At 43.2% G+C, this 16,563-nt stretch overlaps 1 protein-coding gene across 1 annotated transcript; it reads left to right on the top strand.

Moving 5' to 3' along the window:
* The first annotated feature begins 23 nt into the window (after positions 1-23).
* Positions 24-13,368, top strand: PARD6B (par-6 family cell polarity regulator beta). Its single transcript, XM_015881775.3, has 3 exons — positions 24-316; positions 3,872-4,094; positions 8,978-13,368. Exons 1-3 carry the CDS (start codon positions 251-253, stop codon positions 9,799-9,801), a joined length of 1,113 nt encoding a protein of 370 aa, XP_015737261.1. The 5' UTR covers positions 24-250; the 3' UTR covers positions 9,802-13,368.
* Positions 13,369-16,563: the final 3,195 nt, after the last annotated feature.

Genomic DNA, 16,563 nt, shown 5'->3' with positions numbered 1-16,563 from the left:
CCGCCCGTGTGCGCATGCGCGGTGCGGCGCTGCCCCGTCCCGCGGTGTGAGGGCGGCAGGTGCCAGGAGCCGCCGGCCCCGCCCGGTACCGCTGTGTCAGGGCGGCGCCGCGGTGCCAGGAGCGGCTGGAGGCGTGAGGGGCGGGGGGATCCGGGGGGATCCGGGGGGATCCGGGCCGTGAGCGTCCCGCTCTGCCACCCGTGGGCGCCCGGGGCCGAGAGAAAAGAGCAGACGCCGAGCAGCCGGCGGAATGAGTCGGCCTCACCGCGGGCCTGCGGGCAGCCGGGGCCTCGGCACCATGGAGGTGAAGAGCAAGGTAGGCGAGCGGGGAGCGGGCGGCCCGGCCGGAACCGCGGGGAGCCCGGCGGGTCGGGGCTGAATCACGGACTCACTGAGTCACTGAGTCACTCACCTGCGGCAGCGCGGCCTGGGGCGGGAACCGCGCGGCGGGACTGAGCGAGCGACGGGACGGAGGAACCGGGCCCGGTGTGCGCAGCGAGCGGCGGCAGCGAGCGGGGCGGGGGTGGGAGCTCGGGGGGGATCGAGGCTAAAGGCGTTCCAGGGTCGGGTCGGGGGTTGTGACGGACGCCGGGCCGTGATCGCTGCCCATCACACCGGGCTGCTCTGCGGGCAGAGTCTGCATGAGAACTTAATGCCGGCCGAGCTCTCACGAGGCTGTATGTGTATGTGTGTATGTATGTGTATGTATGTACACGCTGTGGCTCCTCCAGCAGCCCTGCTGTCAGATCTCCGCAGGCTCCATGTGTCTATTGGCATTTCTGCATCATTTCTGCATCCATTGCCGTTGGTTTTATTTTTGCTGGCAGATGTTCAGTGTTCTGAAACAGATCTTGGGGTTTTTTTTGGCTTACCGTGATCATATTTTGGTACTTTGTCCTTTTGCAGTTAATTACATTTACAACTGTAAATCTTAATATGCGTTAGATGTGAAATCTTAACTGGTGTGAAGCTGCTAAAGAAATGCGTTGTTGTGAAATCCTTTCCATCATCACACCAAACTACACGGCCCTGTGGGGATGTTTTCTTTCATTGGTTTAAAAGAAAAAAAGTCCTTTTGTGCCTCTTTATTCCTAAGCCGCTCGGGTCTGTTTGCTGTTCGTACTCTGCTCCTTCCTGCAATCCAAGCATCCCTTTGCAGTGTAGGAGAGGCAGCCGGGAGCTGGGGATCTTTTTCTTGTCTGTTTTTTAAACACTAGTGTGACAAGTGCTTGTACATGAAAAGCAGTGCTGCGCTTTTGGGACTAGCATGGATGATAATTACTGCTCGTTTTTAACTTAACTGTGATATGGGTGAAGTCACAATGCCAAGGAATACTTGGCTGCCATGATCCCAAATGCTGGTTAAGCACAGCTGTGACTGTGTCAGTGGAGCGTGTTGTTTGTTGTTTTAATCTATGTGCTTGTAGGATTGAAAGCAATCAGAATAACGTGTTTATAAACAATACTTCTTGTCACAGCTCAAGCCTCCCCTGTAGTGTGCATTGCCTGATTACAAGTATGTCTAGGGATCAGCTGCGTGGTGCCTCCTTTGGCATTCTGCAGAGCAGGTCTAATGAGTTGGGGCTGTCTCTTAGTGTACTATGAAGAATGTATCGAGGCGTTCTCTGAACTACTTGTCGCTAATGCATTACTTTCAAGTATCTAGATTTAATGTATCAGAGGAGTCATCTTCCTTCCGTGAAGAAGCTCCAAAAAAGAAAGAAAAGCTGTGTGGGAGGTGGAGGGGAGCATTCCTGTGCAGTGCTGTAAGATTTGAAGGCTTGCCATCAGTGTCCAACGCTGTGTTCAGGTAGTCCAACTCAGTAATCATGCACCGACTGACAAACCCATGCCTGCAAAGCCCATTGTGAGTGGGAATAGTGTTTTCCGATTCTTTGTTTTGTATGGAATGAAATCTAATATACCGATAAGCTCCAGCAAATGTATCTGTCTTATGTTCTGTTATTATTGCTTAAGACTGGTAGTGTAGCAGCGGCATGCAGCATTAGACAGGACATAAAGATGCTTCTCATAAGCGAGTCTTACTCACGTGGGTATCTCAGGTGAATTCCTGGTACATTGCCATAGCTTGTGCTGTGTTTTTCCAGCTGATTCTTCTGATTTTACGTTTCTGTGCTTCATTAAAGTTGCACATTTTTGTTAGTGCGGTGTGGAATGTGGTGCAACGTTTGATATCAAATGGAAACATTGCATGAGATTAATATAGACAATTATTACATGAGATTAATATGGACAGGGAATTAGTTTAGCTTTTCTACTTTATCAGCTTCGTAGTACTGAGCATGTGGCAAGTTTTGTTAGAGCATAACGTCTGTGGAAATGGTGGGGGGAAAAATTAACTTCACATGCTTGGAAATGTGACCGTTCATATCCTTGCTGCAATCACACCATGTTTGCTTCAAGTTGAGAGTAAGATTGTTGGTGGCGTTCTTTTAAATTCCAGTGTTACTTAACCGTTCAAACTATGTTGTCTTTCAAAACCAAACAACTGCAGATTGATACAATGCTTGGAGAGTTTCCATAGCGCTCATACTTGAAATAGCTGCAGCAAGGTTCAGCAGGAACTCGGTCACGTTCCATCACTGACATCACACTTCAGCTGCCTCTGACGTGGAGGAAGCTCCTCCTGCAGGCTGTTGTTTGCTTTGTGTGAGTCATCTCTTCTGACTTAAAGTGACTGAAATAGGAATATTTCTAGAGTGCCCCCAGAGAATTCCATTATTTGAGAACTTTGAAGATGAGGTGTTAATAGTGTGTAGGCTGTTCTGCTGTGCCTGTTTGAGTCTGGGCGGTGTTAATGTGCTAACAATAGGGTCCTTGTCTCCTTATTTTCGTGCCTTGGTATGTGAGAATTCTAAGGCCTCTATTCTCTAGAGCTGTTTTAATCAGTGGTGAGGTAAGGGTTGCTCTGAGGCCTGGTAATTTACACCTCCCCACCTGCTGTGTGTAACACCTACCCCACCATGTGATACTGAGACTGGAACTCCTGGCAGCGTTTCATTCAGTGTGCCCTCGCCTTCTTAAAATTGAGCCAGGTAAAGGAATAGTTTGAAGTGATGTTCATTGTCCATCAGTGACAGGATTGACAAAAATGCCACCAATTGGCTGCTCTGTATTTTGTATTGAGGAGCTTATTGTCCTTCTAATTCTTCTACAAGCTGGAATCTTTCAGAAGCAGAGGCAAATCTTCTGAATGCTCTTGAGGGGCGGCTGGTTGCTCCCTTTTATTTCCTTCCTCCAGAAAGAAGCAGAATTGATATAAGAGCATCTCGTGAAAGTTTTACTGCACGGTTTGTACTGAACATCACCAGCTATTCTTTGTATCCATTGGGTCAAAGTGGCTTTTCATTTCTGTTCAGAACAACTAGGAATATGAGCAGTTCTGTCTTGCATATGTTAACCATAGCTCTGTATTAATGCATATGTGCCATTCTAAAGCTCTCTGTGACTTCTTTGAAGAATTGCAGGTCGCCACGTGCCATAAAAAGTCGGTTGTTCTCCTTTCTGTTCTTGAGCAGCCACCATCAGTGCTGGGCATCAGTTCTCCCCCTCACCCAGAATGTCTCTTACTTCATAAATAAATGTCTGAGAATCTGCAATTATTCTGGCACTAGTTTGTCACCCTAATGCCACGTTCCTGTGTTAGTGAGTGCTTTGATGTACATGGATGGAAACAACTTGTGAAAACTTTGGGGAGGAAAAAATACCACAATGCAAATAGGAGTTTTATGCCTCTACAGAATTGCTGTTTGTAGTTCTTAGTGCACTCTTAATTGCAAAACATTCAGAATATTTTTGTGCTTCAATTGTGTGTTAGCTTTCCATGTTAATAGGATGTATTTTGTTGTAGTTTGGAGCAGAATTTCGGCGGTTCTCTTTGGAGAGGTCCAAACCCGGGAAGTTTGAGGAGTTCTATGGATTGTTGCAGCATGTGCACAAGATTCCCAACGTCGATGTTCTCGTGGGATATACAGACATTCACGGAGATCTGCTGCCTATAAATAACGATGACAATTATCATAAAGCAGTTTCCACCGCCAATCCCCTACTCAGGATTTTCATTCAGAGGAAAGGTAAGTGTGCTTGAAGTGGGTAATTACTTGTTTATAATTATAGTGTTTACTCGGTATGAGGAATGGAGTAAATGCCCCATTCCATTGGGTTGAATTCCACAACTGTAGATGATCAGATTTATTCACATCTCTCTTGCAAGAGTTTCCTCAGGCAGCCTGTTTATACTTCATGCATTTTGCTTGTGTTTAGTTTGGTTGGATAAAATCAAATCAAATCTATAGCAAATGCTTCTTTCTGATTTCATTTTGATGCAAATGAACTTTGAACTCAGGATTTATAGGGTTTTATGTCTGTGTGTTGGATGCGTTTGATTTAAAATTCCAGTCTTGATTGGACAAGGGGAAAGAAAAGCTGTTACAGGGTGGAAAGGAATCCTACTGCATAAATAAAGTGTTATGTGTCAGTATAGAGACTAACTTTTAATATGCTGCTTCTGTAACTCTTTCCTGAGAAAACAATGTGGAGTTTTCAAAATGGCAGTGATTTCTGTCAGCCAACCTCAAGTGTGCGTGCTGATTATTTTTGTCAGTTGGCTTTATAAACTGCACGCATCCTGGGTCCAAGTTCTGTTGTCTTTTTAGTGTTTGCCTTCATTTGTGAAGCAGAATTCAGTTTTTAAGTTGTGTGTGTTTTTGTCCAGAAAGAAATATTCAGTGTAGAGATCTAAAGGGGGTGGGAGGTTGGGGAGTATGGAGTCCTAGGGATGTGACTTGAGATTTCTTTGTTCTCTGAATTAAAACAAACCTTACTGCTACACTAGTAGATTTTCTACTTAAATACAGGGTTGTGTGTATATGAATGTAACTGTGCAAATCCTGTGTTGACAAACAGTGAAGCGATTGTTCTTTAAGTAACACACCATGAGTTGCTCAGCTGCTTTGTAAAGATGTGTGCTGTTTCTGGCTGTTGCTTATCAACAGGTTTGTTTTCCCTAGAAAATACTTGGGCACCAGAAGCTTTTATTGACGTTCTCACTCCAAAGTAATAAACTCCACAACAAACAGTCTGACACAGAAGCAATATTCAAAAGCTGTGGCTGTTTGCCAGGTGCTGTTTCTGACAATGTGTTTGTTTTGTTTGTGTGGATCTTAATACAGTGAGGTCTGTGTGCTTTCATTTCTGTATTGCCAAGGAGATGAACTGTTAAGAGAATGTAAATGCAGAAAAGCTCTGATTCAGTTTAATCTCCTACAGTAGCCATATGAGGAGGACAGATAAGCCACTTTGTCAGACTAGGATTATTGAGGTTACATTTAACACCATATGGTTTTTAAATTGTTACTAGTGTTAAACACTTGATGCTAATTGTAACTGGTGTTACATCTACTATGCTTTGTTCTTCATACTTTTCAAAAGTTTGATGGATTATTATTACGTTTCTGGTGCAAGGAATTGAGAATAGAATTGATAGTAATGCACAACTAGAAATAAGATTAACCTAATTAATCTAATAATGTTAATAATGCTAGAACTGATTGTCAGAAAAAGCTCTATAGAAAATAGTCCCTGTCAAGAGGAACTATATAGTCTTCTGACTATGGAGTTCTAGGTGACAAGGAACCTAGACTGGCATCCAAATCCAGCACTGTACTGCATTCTGTGTTATTTGGTCACTTCTAACTGTGAATGAATCCATCAGCATCCTAGCTGTATAGAACAGGGGCCTTTACAGTGGAAAGCAAGGAAATATTTGTTATTTTTGATAACTTAGTTACAAATGAGGCTGAGCCGTTTGAGATCTATGTGCAGCAGTCTTACCATTTAGGTATGTATAGTCCATCTAACTGCACAGTTATTGTCTGTACATCTATGAATTTGAGAATTGAGTGTTTGAACTAATGCGTGCTATTAATGGGGCTGCTCTGATCTGCACTGCTCTGAAACTATTATTCACGATAAATAATTCAGTTAATTTTCTTCCTGTAAGGTTTGTTGTGGCTTCCATAAACTGTTGAATCACCTAAAGATTTTGCTGGAAAAATCTTTTTAAGATTCTTATAAAGCAAAACTTCTTTTCCTTATATTCCCAACAAGAATAGATGGGAATTGAAGATTTTTGGCCAAAAGTTATTGCTGGCTGGGAGGGGTGGCAGAACAGAGGAGGGAGTTTACATTGTTCTAAAAGACTGGAAACTTTATTATGTTCTCTTGCTGATCTAAAAGCTCATGTAAGGTATGAGTGAACTATGATAAAATGGAGCATAAATAACATTGAACCTGTATCCAAAGAAGGATTTAAGGTGTGGGAAGGAGAACAACAGGATTCTTTTGTAATGATAGCAGTATGTGGCAGTGGTGATGGTGCAAGTCTAACTTAAGGAGTTATGGCATGTCAGGGTAAGCAGCTTCTATCTGATGTTCACTTTTGACTGTTGATTTGTGAAAACTGGGAGGTTATGCATCCAAAGGACTTATGTATACTGATTGATGTGGTAAGAAACCTGGATATCCCTTAATGAAATGAAATTATTCATCCTCTCAGGTTTTTCTAACTATAACTAGTGTTTCTGTAACACTTGTCTCAGCATTAAGTCTGAATTAGAACTTGTTGTAGCACAAGTTATGGCTATCAGTTTGTAGAAAAGTTGCATATTGGAATTTCATCTGGGAGTTTAAGAGATTAACAGGTACTGCTGACATCTGGAACTTAAACGTTGAACTGCTGTATCATAATTAAATCCAGATGTGTGGGAGTCGCTCTGTCTGTGGGAAAAGCCTTACTGTGAATAACAACAAGGGAGAGACAGTCCCCACAGACAATGAAGGGCAGCTGGGGGGTTGGTTGTGTTTTGAATACATTCTTCATAGAGACCAGAAGTCAGACCATGATTTCAATTTGGAATCCATAAAGATCACTTAGTGTTCTGTATTGTAATTTCATATTCCTGTGCATCATGCCCAGTGCATGGCTTTATAGAGTAGAAAGGAGGTTCTTAATTCACTTCTAGTTCTTAAGGTGAACTTCCTTTTTCCATGAAAAACAAACTTTTAAAAACAATTTTCCAGAGAAGATTCCTTCTGTTTGTGTCCAGTTTCTGAAAAAACATGTGGGTTTGTTGTAATTTGGGCCTATTTAAGAGGTGATTTAATGGGCCTTATTTGAAAATGGTAAGTTGCGCGCTTATTCCAATATAATAATGATTTGGGGTTTGTGCAAATGGGAAGTTGCTCATTGTGAGTTACGTTGGTTTGCCAGGAGATGGGGAAACCATTGTGAGTGTCTTGAACTGATGTGAAACCAGATTTGACACTTGCAGGCAGTGTTAAATTCCCTGCAGTCCGTCCATACAGATCGGTGCCATCTTGAGTTTGAAACTGCAAGAAACAAATCACTCCACTTCTATGTGGCCGCTCTCCTTAATGTTATCTGCAGTTAATACCTTGTCCCTTGGCTTTATGCCCAAATATCTTTCCCTGTAGCTTTAAACTGATTAGCGAGGTGCCAGAACAAAGATGCCTTTGTACTCCAGAGTATTGCTTTAACTTCTCTGCTGCTGGACAAACTTTCTAAACAGTTGTGCTGTTTGGAAGAGATATGAGATATGGAGAGATGAGTTTTCTTCATTGACCTTGTTGTTTTTTTCCCCAGAAATTATGCAACTTCATAATGTTTGCACTAGTTTTGTGTTGTAAGGCTTTTAATTCTAGCTATGATACAAGAATCAAAGCCTCTGCTTAGATGTTTTGACATATAGCTTTTATTTAATGCAAAGATTAAAAGAATTGCTTCATGTTGTCTGAGAACTCAGCATGTTAGTTTTCATGGAGCACAGGATTATTAATGGCTGATCTCAGATATCTCAACATACATTTTACGCAGTGTTAAGCTTGCACTTGCAGAAGTGTTTTGCAGGAAACACTGTCCACCTATTGCAGGCTTTGTTTGGGGAGGTGGATTTTTTCTTTGGGTGTTTTTAGATTGAGCCACCTTTTGCCACAAACAGACTTGACTCTCTTAGACACCTAATGAACAGATCTTACACTATTTCTAAAGCCTTCTTGCCTGATGTTAGATCTAATATTTTCTTTTAGTCTTTTCTGCTTAGTTTTTCTGCTGAAGAACAGCTGATTTAAAACGTTTCAAACTCAGTTCATCATTTTTGGAGTTAGAGCATGCTTAACATGGCAGATTGCTTTGGAAAATGGGCATTCTTTGGACAAAAGAAGTTGCTTCTGGAGAACACATTTATTTCCATTAGAAATATTTGTATGGCTTTGATTCGTTGTTGTTTGTTTGTTTTTAATAAAACACACACAAGTCATTTGTGCACTTTCCTATCAAATAGTGGCAACTGCAGCATTGCTTATACAAACAGCATTGCTGGAAGTATGTGCATGCAAGGTCCCTTTGTTTCTGTTCCACAGCCGTTTTACCTACATTGCATGGGGGCAGGGAAAAGAGTGCAGAATGCAATAAGGTTTCTGGAGTTTGAATCCAGGTCACTTGGATTGCTTCCAGGAGCTGGGCAATAATGGGTACTTTGGCTGCTTTCCCTTTTTCATTCTTTCTTTTACGATGATCCGAAACTTGAGGAGAGAAAACTAACGAATGGAATTACTCTGAATAAAATTAAAATGTTTCTAGGAATGTACTTGTTCTTTCCATTTCTAACCTTTCTCGTGCAGCTAGAATACAGTTCTTTCTCTTTACTCTGCTAACTTTAATTTTTTTGAGCTGTCCTTTCCTTTGGTAACCTTGCAAGCCTTGATGAATCATGTAGCATCAGAGTCCTTGTCTCAAGTATAGAGAGAAATGTTTCTACTGTAGCAAGCCAGAAACCTTCTAGACTAGACTGTTCATTCTGCTAACCTAAATAATGAAAGCGATGCTATATGGCCTACATATAAAGCAATCTAATCATCAGTGTGCTATGTCTTACAGAAGATGCAGACTACAGTGCCTTTGGTACCGATACTATGACACGGAAGAAAAATGTCTTAACAAATGTGCTACGTCCAGATAATCACAAGAAGAAACCACACATTGTCATTAGCATGCCACAAGACTTCAGACCAGTGTCTTCTATTATAGACGTAGATATTCTTCCAGAAACCCATCGCAGGGTACGACTTTACAAGTATGGAACTGACAAACCCCTTGGATTCTATATACGGGATGGCTCCAGTGTCAGAGTAACGCCACATGGATTAGAAAAAGTTCCGGGAATTTTCATATCTAGGCTTGTCCCTGGGGGTCTCGCTCAAAGCACAGGTTTGCTGGCTGTCAATGATGAAGTACTGGAGGTGAATGGAATAGAAGTTTCAGGAAAAAGCCTTGATCAAGTTACAGACATGATGATTGCAAACAGCCGTAACCTGATCATTACAGTCAGACCAGCAAACCAGAGAAATAATGTTGTGAGGAACAGTCGGAATTCTGGCAGCTCCGGTCAGTCGACTGAATCCAGTCTTCCAAGCAGCACGCCAAATATTTTAGCAAATTTCCTGCAAGGAGAAGAAGAGAGTGATGAGGAGGACATTATTATTGAAGATAGCGGTGAGCCACAGCAAATTCCTAAAGCTGCACCCACCAGCCTGGAATCATTGACACAGATTGACCTGCTCCATGAGCCAACCCAGAACGGCTTCCTTCCTTCCGGTGAGGTGAACTTGAATCACTCAGCATGCAACGTTAGCATGGAATGTGAAGTACAGAACCCAGATCATAAGTCATTAGAAGAAGACGGAACTATAATAACACTATGAAAATACATTGGTGTACTTTGTACTGAGCAAAGATGCTATACGTTTTTGATTTGGCATAATATTTTATACCTCTCCATCTACTGTGCACTGCAATTTGCTTAAAAGGAGGAAAAGATAGCAAATGTAAGAAAATGACAATGTTGTAAGTTGACTGACTGCACTTCCATGTAAATACTTCACAAATATAATAGTTGATAACTGACTGAAATTTACATTGAAGGTGAAGGATAGCTAAGAGATGGCTGTGAGCTTTCTCTTAATGGTACTTTTATTTTTGTTTTTTTTAATGCAAAATACTACTGGTTCTATGGGATTAAACTTCCATTAGTGTCTAAGGTTGATTATCTAATGTGCTGTGGTTTCACGTTCAACTGAAGTGCTGCTTATATATGATGGAGCCGCTTTAGTCGGTTCATTCCTCTCCTGGCCTACTGTTTTTCTGATAGAGCTGTCTGTGTGGCTCTGCATATGAGAAAACAAAACAAGCAGGAGTTGGGCTGGGAAAGAGGTTCTCTTGGTTGCTCAAGTTCCTGAGTCATTGAGCAGCGGCACAATGTGAGGTCAGCAGCTTATCCTCAGTTAGATGGGGCCTTCTTAGGCTGACTATCCCGTTGTAAGTGTGTAACCACAGGCTTGTTAGTCATGATCTATATTGTTTTTAATTTGCCTCTTGTTGCAAGGTTCATTTACTTTCAATTACACTATGATTTTTAAATCCAAATGTGAAGCTTTTGACACTTCTGTGTCTCAGATCTGCTCTCATTTTAGTTTGCAATATTTAGGACATTGTCAAATTTTGTTGCTAATCTCAGTGAATATTAAACAAATCAAATGTAAAGTTAATTCTATGGAAATGATATTACATAATCCATGTTTTAAAGAACAAAAAGCAGTCCTAGCAGAAGCTGTAAAGATTTCTGCTAGCAAAGCTTGTTGGGTCTAAATGATGTGAAAATGACTTTCTTCACACCTACACATTTAAAGCAGCTTAAATTGACTTAAATCCCTGTATTTAGAAAACAGTTTGAAATCAGGATGAGACTTTAATAGAACTTGTTTGAGCAGTATGGTATTAGAATTATTCATTCTAATGAACCAAACTGTAAATGCTGGTTTTCCTGTGCACCACTGGCTGTCTTGAACATTATAGAGCTGCTATGCATAAAGCAAAATGCAGATGACAAGTCCTGATGCTGCAAAAGCACAAGCAAGCACATTTCCCAGGTGGGAACGTTACTTGTTGCAGGAAAATTAGATGGGAACTAATAAAGTTGGGAAGAAGGTGAATGGAGCTTCTCAACAGGAATCCAGCAGTCTGAGTCAACCTGTAAGAAAGCAGCAGGATGTGACCAGCTCTGTACTGTGCTTCCAGATTCTTGGAAGTGTCTTCTGCCCTGTGGGGGTTAAACTGGATGATCATTGTGGTCTTTTTCAACCCAGGCCATTCTATGATTCTATGTAACAGGCAGGAAAGGAGACTAACTTTTTTTTCCCCCCCCAGTCTACTCTGGGGAAACATCTACCTCTGGTAACTTTACTAATGTGGGGCTAACTAGAAGCTTAGTATTAAGGCATCTGCACCAGGATTCATAGTGTATCAGAGGCTAGAAGTGTATTTGATTAAGCTTTTTGTAACATAAATGAAGTTACTTCAGTTGTTAGTGGCATTAAATTTTAATGCACTTGAATTTGAAATTAATAATCTCAACATTGGAGTTCAAATCTCACAGGAGTTGAAGTGTTTTACTTATTTTTGCTTATTATTGATATGAAGAAACTATATCCGCTTGGTGTGAAATGAGGAAAATGTCTTCATTCTGCAATATGTAAATTTCAATAACTCATTTTCTGACAGTGCTGCTCTCTACACTTCCTTTACTAAAGGAAGATTGTTTACTTTAAAGTATCTTCTTGCTTTATCAAAGACTTTCCTTCCTGTATGAAATCATCAGCTGATGGTGACTTTTATTATGCTAGTTTGCACTTCTGTGCCTTCTGCTTACTTGAATGTATTGCGAATAACTAAAAGGAGTAAAGGCACTTGGATGAGAAAAGAGTGAGGTCTGTGGATCCAGAAGATGAACTGGTAGCGCACTCAGTGCAGGTGTAAAGCTGTCACTCAGAGGATGTACCCTGTGGGTCTGCTCAGTGCGTTGGTGTTTTGCAGCTCGGATGCAAGATGAGCTGTTAAATTAGACAGGAGGGTTGGTTCTGAGCATGATAATTACAGAACATTACAAGGTAACTTATTGCTGAAATACACCCAAAGTTAGTGTGCTGCCAAACTCCTGTGTTACCCAATTTGTTCTCTAACAGATGCATGGATATATTGGATATGTCTGCCAGTATGAGAGAATTGTAGAAAACTAACTAGGGTCCACTAAACACTGCATGGAAATCCATCTCTTAGGACCTTTTCTGCAATCCTGTAATCTAATTGATCCAAATAGGAGATAATACTCTTGACAAGTAATGTTCTGTTTTACAGGAACTTGATAACACTCATAACAAGACTAAGCATTTGGGATTTGATTAAAACAAAGCACCAGGTATACATAATAAAAACTGACCTGTAGGTTTATTTATGGTTACAGGGACGGGCTGCACAGCATGTAATTGCTGACTGCTGCAGTGACCATGGAGTTTCTAAAGTTCTTCCACATCTTACTAATGTATACACTGTTAATTACGAAATACTTTTAATTGTTACTTCAGGATGATCAATGGTTGATTATGAATGGCTAAACTTCATATATAAGTGGTACTAAGGCTCAGTATGGGGTTTTTTAAATATGCTGGTATCATTAGCCTTTAATTCACTACCTCCTGAATTTTTAACATCTTTACGATTTTCTCCTTGGAAGAAAGTGCTTAAAGGCTTGACTGTTTCATACAGATTTTTATCTTTAGCTAAAAGAAATCCAGAAGTGATAGTGAGGATGCTACGCATGATTGACAAAATTAAGCTGCTATTAATGTAATCTTTGTGTTTTAAGTATCCTGTATATGTAAACTGTATTTTCAACCCAGATTTTATAAATTAATTTATAAATATTCAAATTACTTTAAAAAAAAAAAAATGGAGCAGAAAACTGAAGTTCCTCTGTGTAGTGTTGTGTGTTGTATACGTGCATGGGGGAAGTCCTTCCTTCATTGCAGCTGGGAGATAAGTGCACCTTACTGGGAGAAACAAGCAAATTCTTCATAGAATTAAGTTGCATTTACTTTGAAGTTCTGCTCTGGTACTGGGTAAGTCAAGCCTAACTGTGAATCGTGTGTTTTTCCACAGCTGAATTTAGGGCAATGTTCTCACAGCCTGTCTTTTAACATGTGTATTTTTGTGAATATTATGTATTTTCTAATTAAATTCTACTTGGAATGTGATTTTTACATGAATGAACTTGTTTAAAATGTCAAATATCAGTATTTTTCTTACAACTTCAATGTATAATGTACATTGTTAGCTCACTGAATGAAGATTGATTTTATGAATCTGGCTAGCTGTAGCTGTATATTAGTCCTATATTTTTACAGACTGGAATAATAAATGGATCTATAGAAATAAAATGGGTTTTTTCTTAATTACTTTTTGACATGTAAAAATAAGGAAGGGCGCCATGTTTGCTAGTTCTGAAGAATGACTGTAGATGGGCTGGTTTCTGCTGGGGCACTTGGTCTGTTTTCACATTGCAGCCTTAACGTCTTCTTCCTCTGCTCCTTTTCTGAAGCAAAGCTTTATGTGTGGAAAGCATGTGCTGGAACTTGTCCCTGGGTGCTGCTGCTCAATGTGTTCATTCTATGATTCCTACAGTAGCTGCTAATAATGAATTTTGCATTGTTTCACTTGCCTGAAGACATCTGATGGTGAATGCAGGATGTGAGTCTGGGAGAGGGTTCTCTCATCTATCACTTGTCAAACGCTGCTGGCGATTTGGAGGCTTTCCTTTACTGTAAGTATTTGTTACAACTGTATTAATCTTTAACTTGTACCCGGTCCCCTTACAAATCTTCTCTCTCTTATCTAATGTTTTGGCAGCCCTTGAAAAAATTTACCTGGTGGCAGAAGATTTGAGTTTCTTTAGGTATTTTTGCAACTGCTGTTCTCAGAGCAAACCATAGAATTTCTGTGCTGTACCTTCCTGCAAGGAGAGAGACTGGGGTCAGTGCTGAGCACTCAGCTTGCAGTTTTCACATTGCAGTGAGCTGTGGCACCCCTCGAATCCAGGTCTGGCTGGGTTAGTTCTGGGTGTTCTGCTGGTTGTGAGAGCTGTATGTGGTCCTGCAGAAAAGGTTTGTCAGCTTCAGAGTAGCTTCGTAGATGCCTCCAGTGCTAGTGTGAAGAAAAATCTGCACTGCATGTTAGCAGTGTTGCTCTTGGATGCTGGAGAAGCAAGAAATGGAACGTCTGGTTCTTGTGAAGTGAGATCATAGCCAAGGCTGAGGAATTCAGACTGCTCATGCAGCTCTGCCCGACCAGCTGTGTGCTTTCCCTCTCAAACAGGAGACGGGCTCTTCTAAGGAATTTGTGTAGGATGTTTGTTTATTTTTAAGTGGTTCAGAAACCTGCGGCATGGAGCGATTTGGGGAAGTGCTGCTATTTTACCAGCACTTCACGTTACAGCCATTTAGAAGTGTTGCTAATAAGATATAATATCCTGTCCTTAGAATTAACATTCCTTTCTGCTTCATTACCTAAGGAAATACTTTGCATTTTGTCAGTGATCGAGGTTGGTGCTGTGCCCTGTGATGCTGCGCCCGTGTTGCTCTCCAGAGGAGGATGTTTGTGTGCTTTGAATGCAGCTGTCCCAGCGTGATACAGAGCAATGTTTAACTTCGCAAGAGCCAAAATGTGTTTATTGTACCAGCTGTACCAGCTGTACCAATCAATAACCCATGCAGTGCTGTGTGCCTGCAGGCCATGGCTCTGCTCAGAGCCGTCACTGAGCTGTGCCACCTCCTGACGTGGGACGCCGTGTTTCCTTCCAGGGGCTTCAAGTTTTCCTTCTCTTTGCTGTTGTTCCGAATGCAGCCCCAGCCTGTTTGTTTCTAAAGAGCAGGATTCGTCTGGAGGAAGCAAAAATTTTAAAGTCTTGTGCTGAGGAGAAAGCACCGAATATATAAAGAGCTTTGTTCCTTTGGGTGCTGTGTGAGGTTACATGAAGGGAATGTGCAGTTTAAGGACTTTAAGTCTTAGTCCTGTGATAACCCCGTTATCGATCCTGCCCCTTTATCCTGTGTAACTCGAGGCTGTTTCTCCTCATCCTGTGTCACGGTTTAAACGAAAATCGACCTGTGGAATATTGACAGTAAAATTACAAAGTTATTAAACCATGGCGGCCTGTCACCACTGACAGCAGCCCGCTCCCGTCCCCGTCCCGCTCCCATTCCCCCCCCCCCCCCCCCCCTCCCCTCTCTCCTCCCGCTCTTTGTCCCTCCCGCTCCCGCTGCTCGTGGCCCCGCCCCCAGCTCGTGCCGTTCCCGCCGTTGGCCGCCAGGTGTCGCGCGCGTCCCGCTGAGGGCGGCGGTGCCGGGCGGTGCCGGGCGGGGCGGGCTCCGTGTGGGGACGGCGGCCGAGGAGCCCCGTGTCCGGGCGGTGTGTGCGCAGCGCGAGCAGGTGGGTGCTGACAGCGGCCCGGGGTGGCGGCGGGTCCGGTACCGGCGGGGCGGGGCTCGGCCGCCTCCGGCTCTGCCCGTTTGTGCCCGTTTGTTTCTGCCCGCGTCGCTCAGCGCGTTTGTCTGGGTCGGATCCGGAGGCGGCGGAACGTTTGTGTGTCCGGGCGCTGGATTGATGCGCCGCTCCGTGAGCGCGGGTGGCCGCGGCTGCAGCTCCGCTGTCGGTGCCGTATCTCCGCTGTGTGTCGGTGCCGTATCTCCGCTGTGTGTCGGTGCTGTATCTCCGCTGTCTGTCGGTGCTGTATCTCCGCTGTGTGTCGGTGCCGTATCTCCGCTGTGTGTCGGTGCCGTATCTCCGCTGTGTGTCGGTGCGGTGCCGGTGAGGCGCTGCCCGGCGTCATTCGCGGCCCTCAGGCGCTGCGGGTCCGTCGGGCTCCGGTCTGTCCGTGATGCGGGTCGGGCCGGCTCCGATCGGTTCCGATCCCTCAGCCCGGGGCGATGCGGGGCCGGTCGCGGCTCGGGGGGGGGGTGTTACCCCCTTCGTTTCGGCGTTAGAATATCGATGTGTTTCATGTTCGTCTCTAAGGAAACAAATAATGGGAAAACTTCTCCTCAGCCGCCCCGTGCGCAGCGCTGTCCCCATCCTGCCCCTTTACATCATCGCTCCCTCGGTTTTATCTCCCGTGTCCGTGCTCTGCGATAAATACATCGCACCAAATCCATCGCTCCACTCCCACACTTGGCAGTTCGGCTCTGTTTGCCGGCAGCAACACCTCGATATCCGCCTCATTGCGGTGCTTAGACAGCGACAGCTCCTGTCTTACACCGGGATTCAGAGCTGCTCGGTCAGTCCTCTGTGCAGCTCTAGTGTGCAGGAACAAGGATTGCTACAGAGCTATTGACGGCCATAGAAATGAACGGCACTGCCAAGTGAACTGCTCAGGGGGAAGTTTCATGGCAGCGCTGTGTCAGCTGCCTGGGTTCTGTTGGTGTTACCAGGTTCCACTCAAACTGACGTTAAAAAGAAACAAGGAATGCTGCCAACTAACAACAGCAGGCTCCCCGTGTGCTGTTCCATGGCAGATGATTGTAACGGGGAGCCCTGCCTTACTTTGGCTTTTATCATCGTGCAATTAGCAGTAATGGTTG

Source organism: Coturnix japonica, chromosome 19, assembly GCF_054131305.1.
Source record: "Coturnix japonica strain WE chromosome 19, WE-NBRP24, whole genome shotgun sequence".
Classification (NCBI taxonomy): domain Eukaryota; kingdom Metazoa; phylum Chordata; class Aves; order Galliformes; family Phasianidae; genus Coturnix; species Coturnix japonica.
The sequence above is the reverse complement of the archived record's forward strand: the minus strand, read 5'-3'. Positions and strand labels throughout refer to the sequence as shown.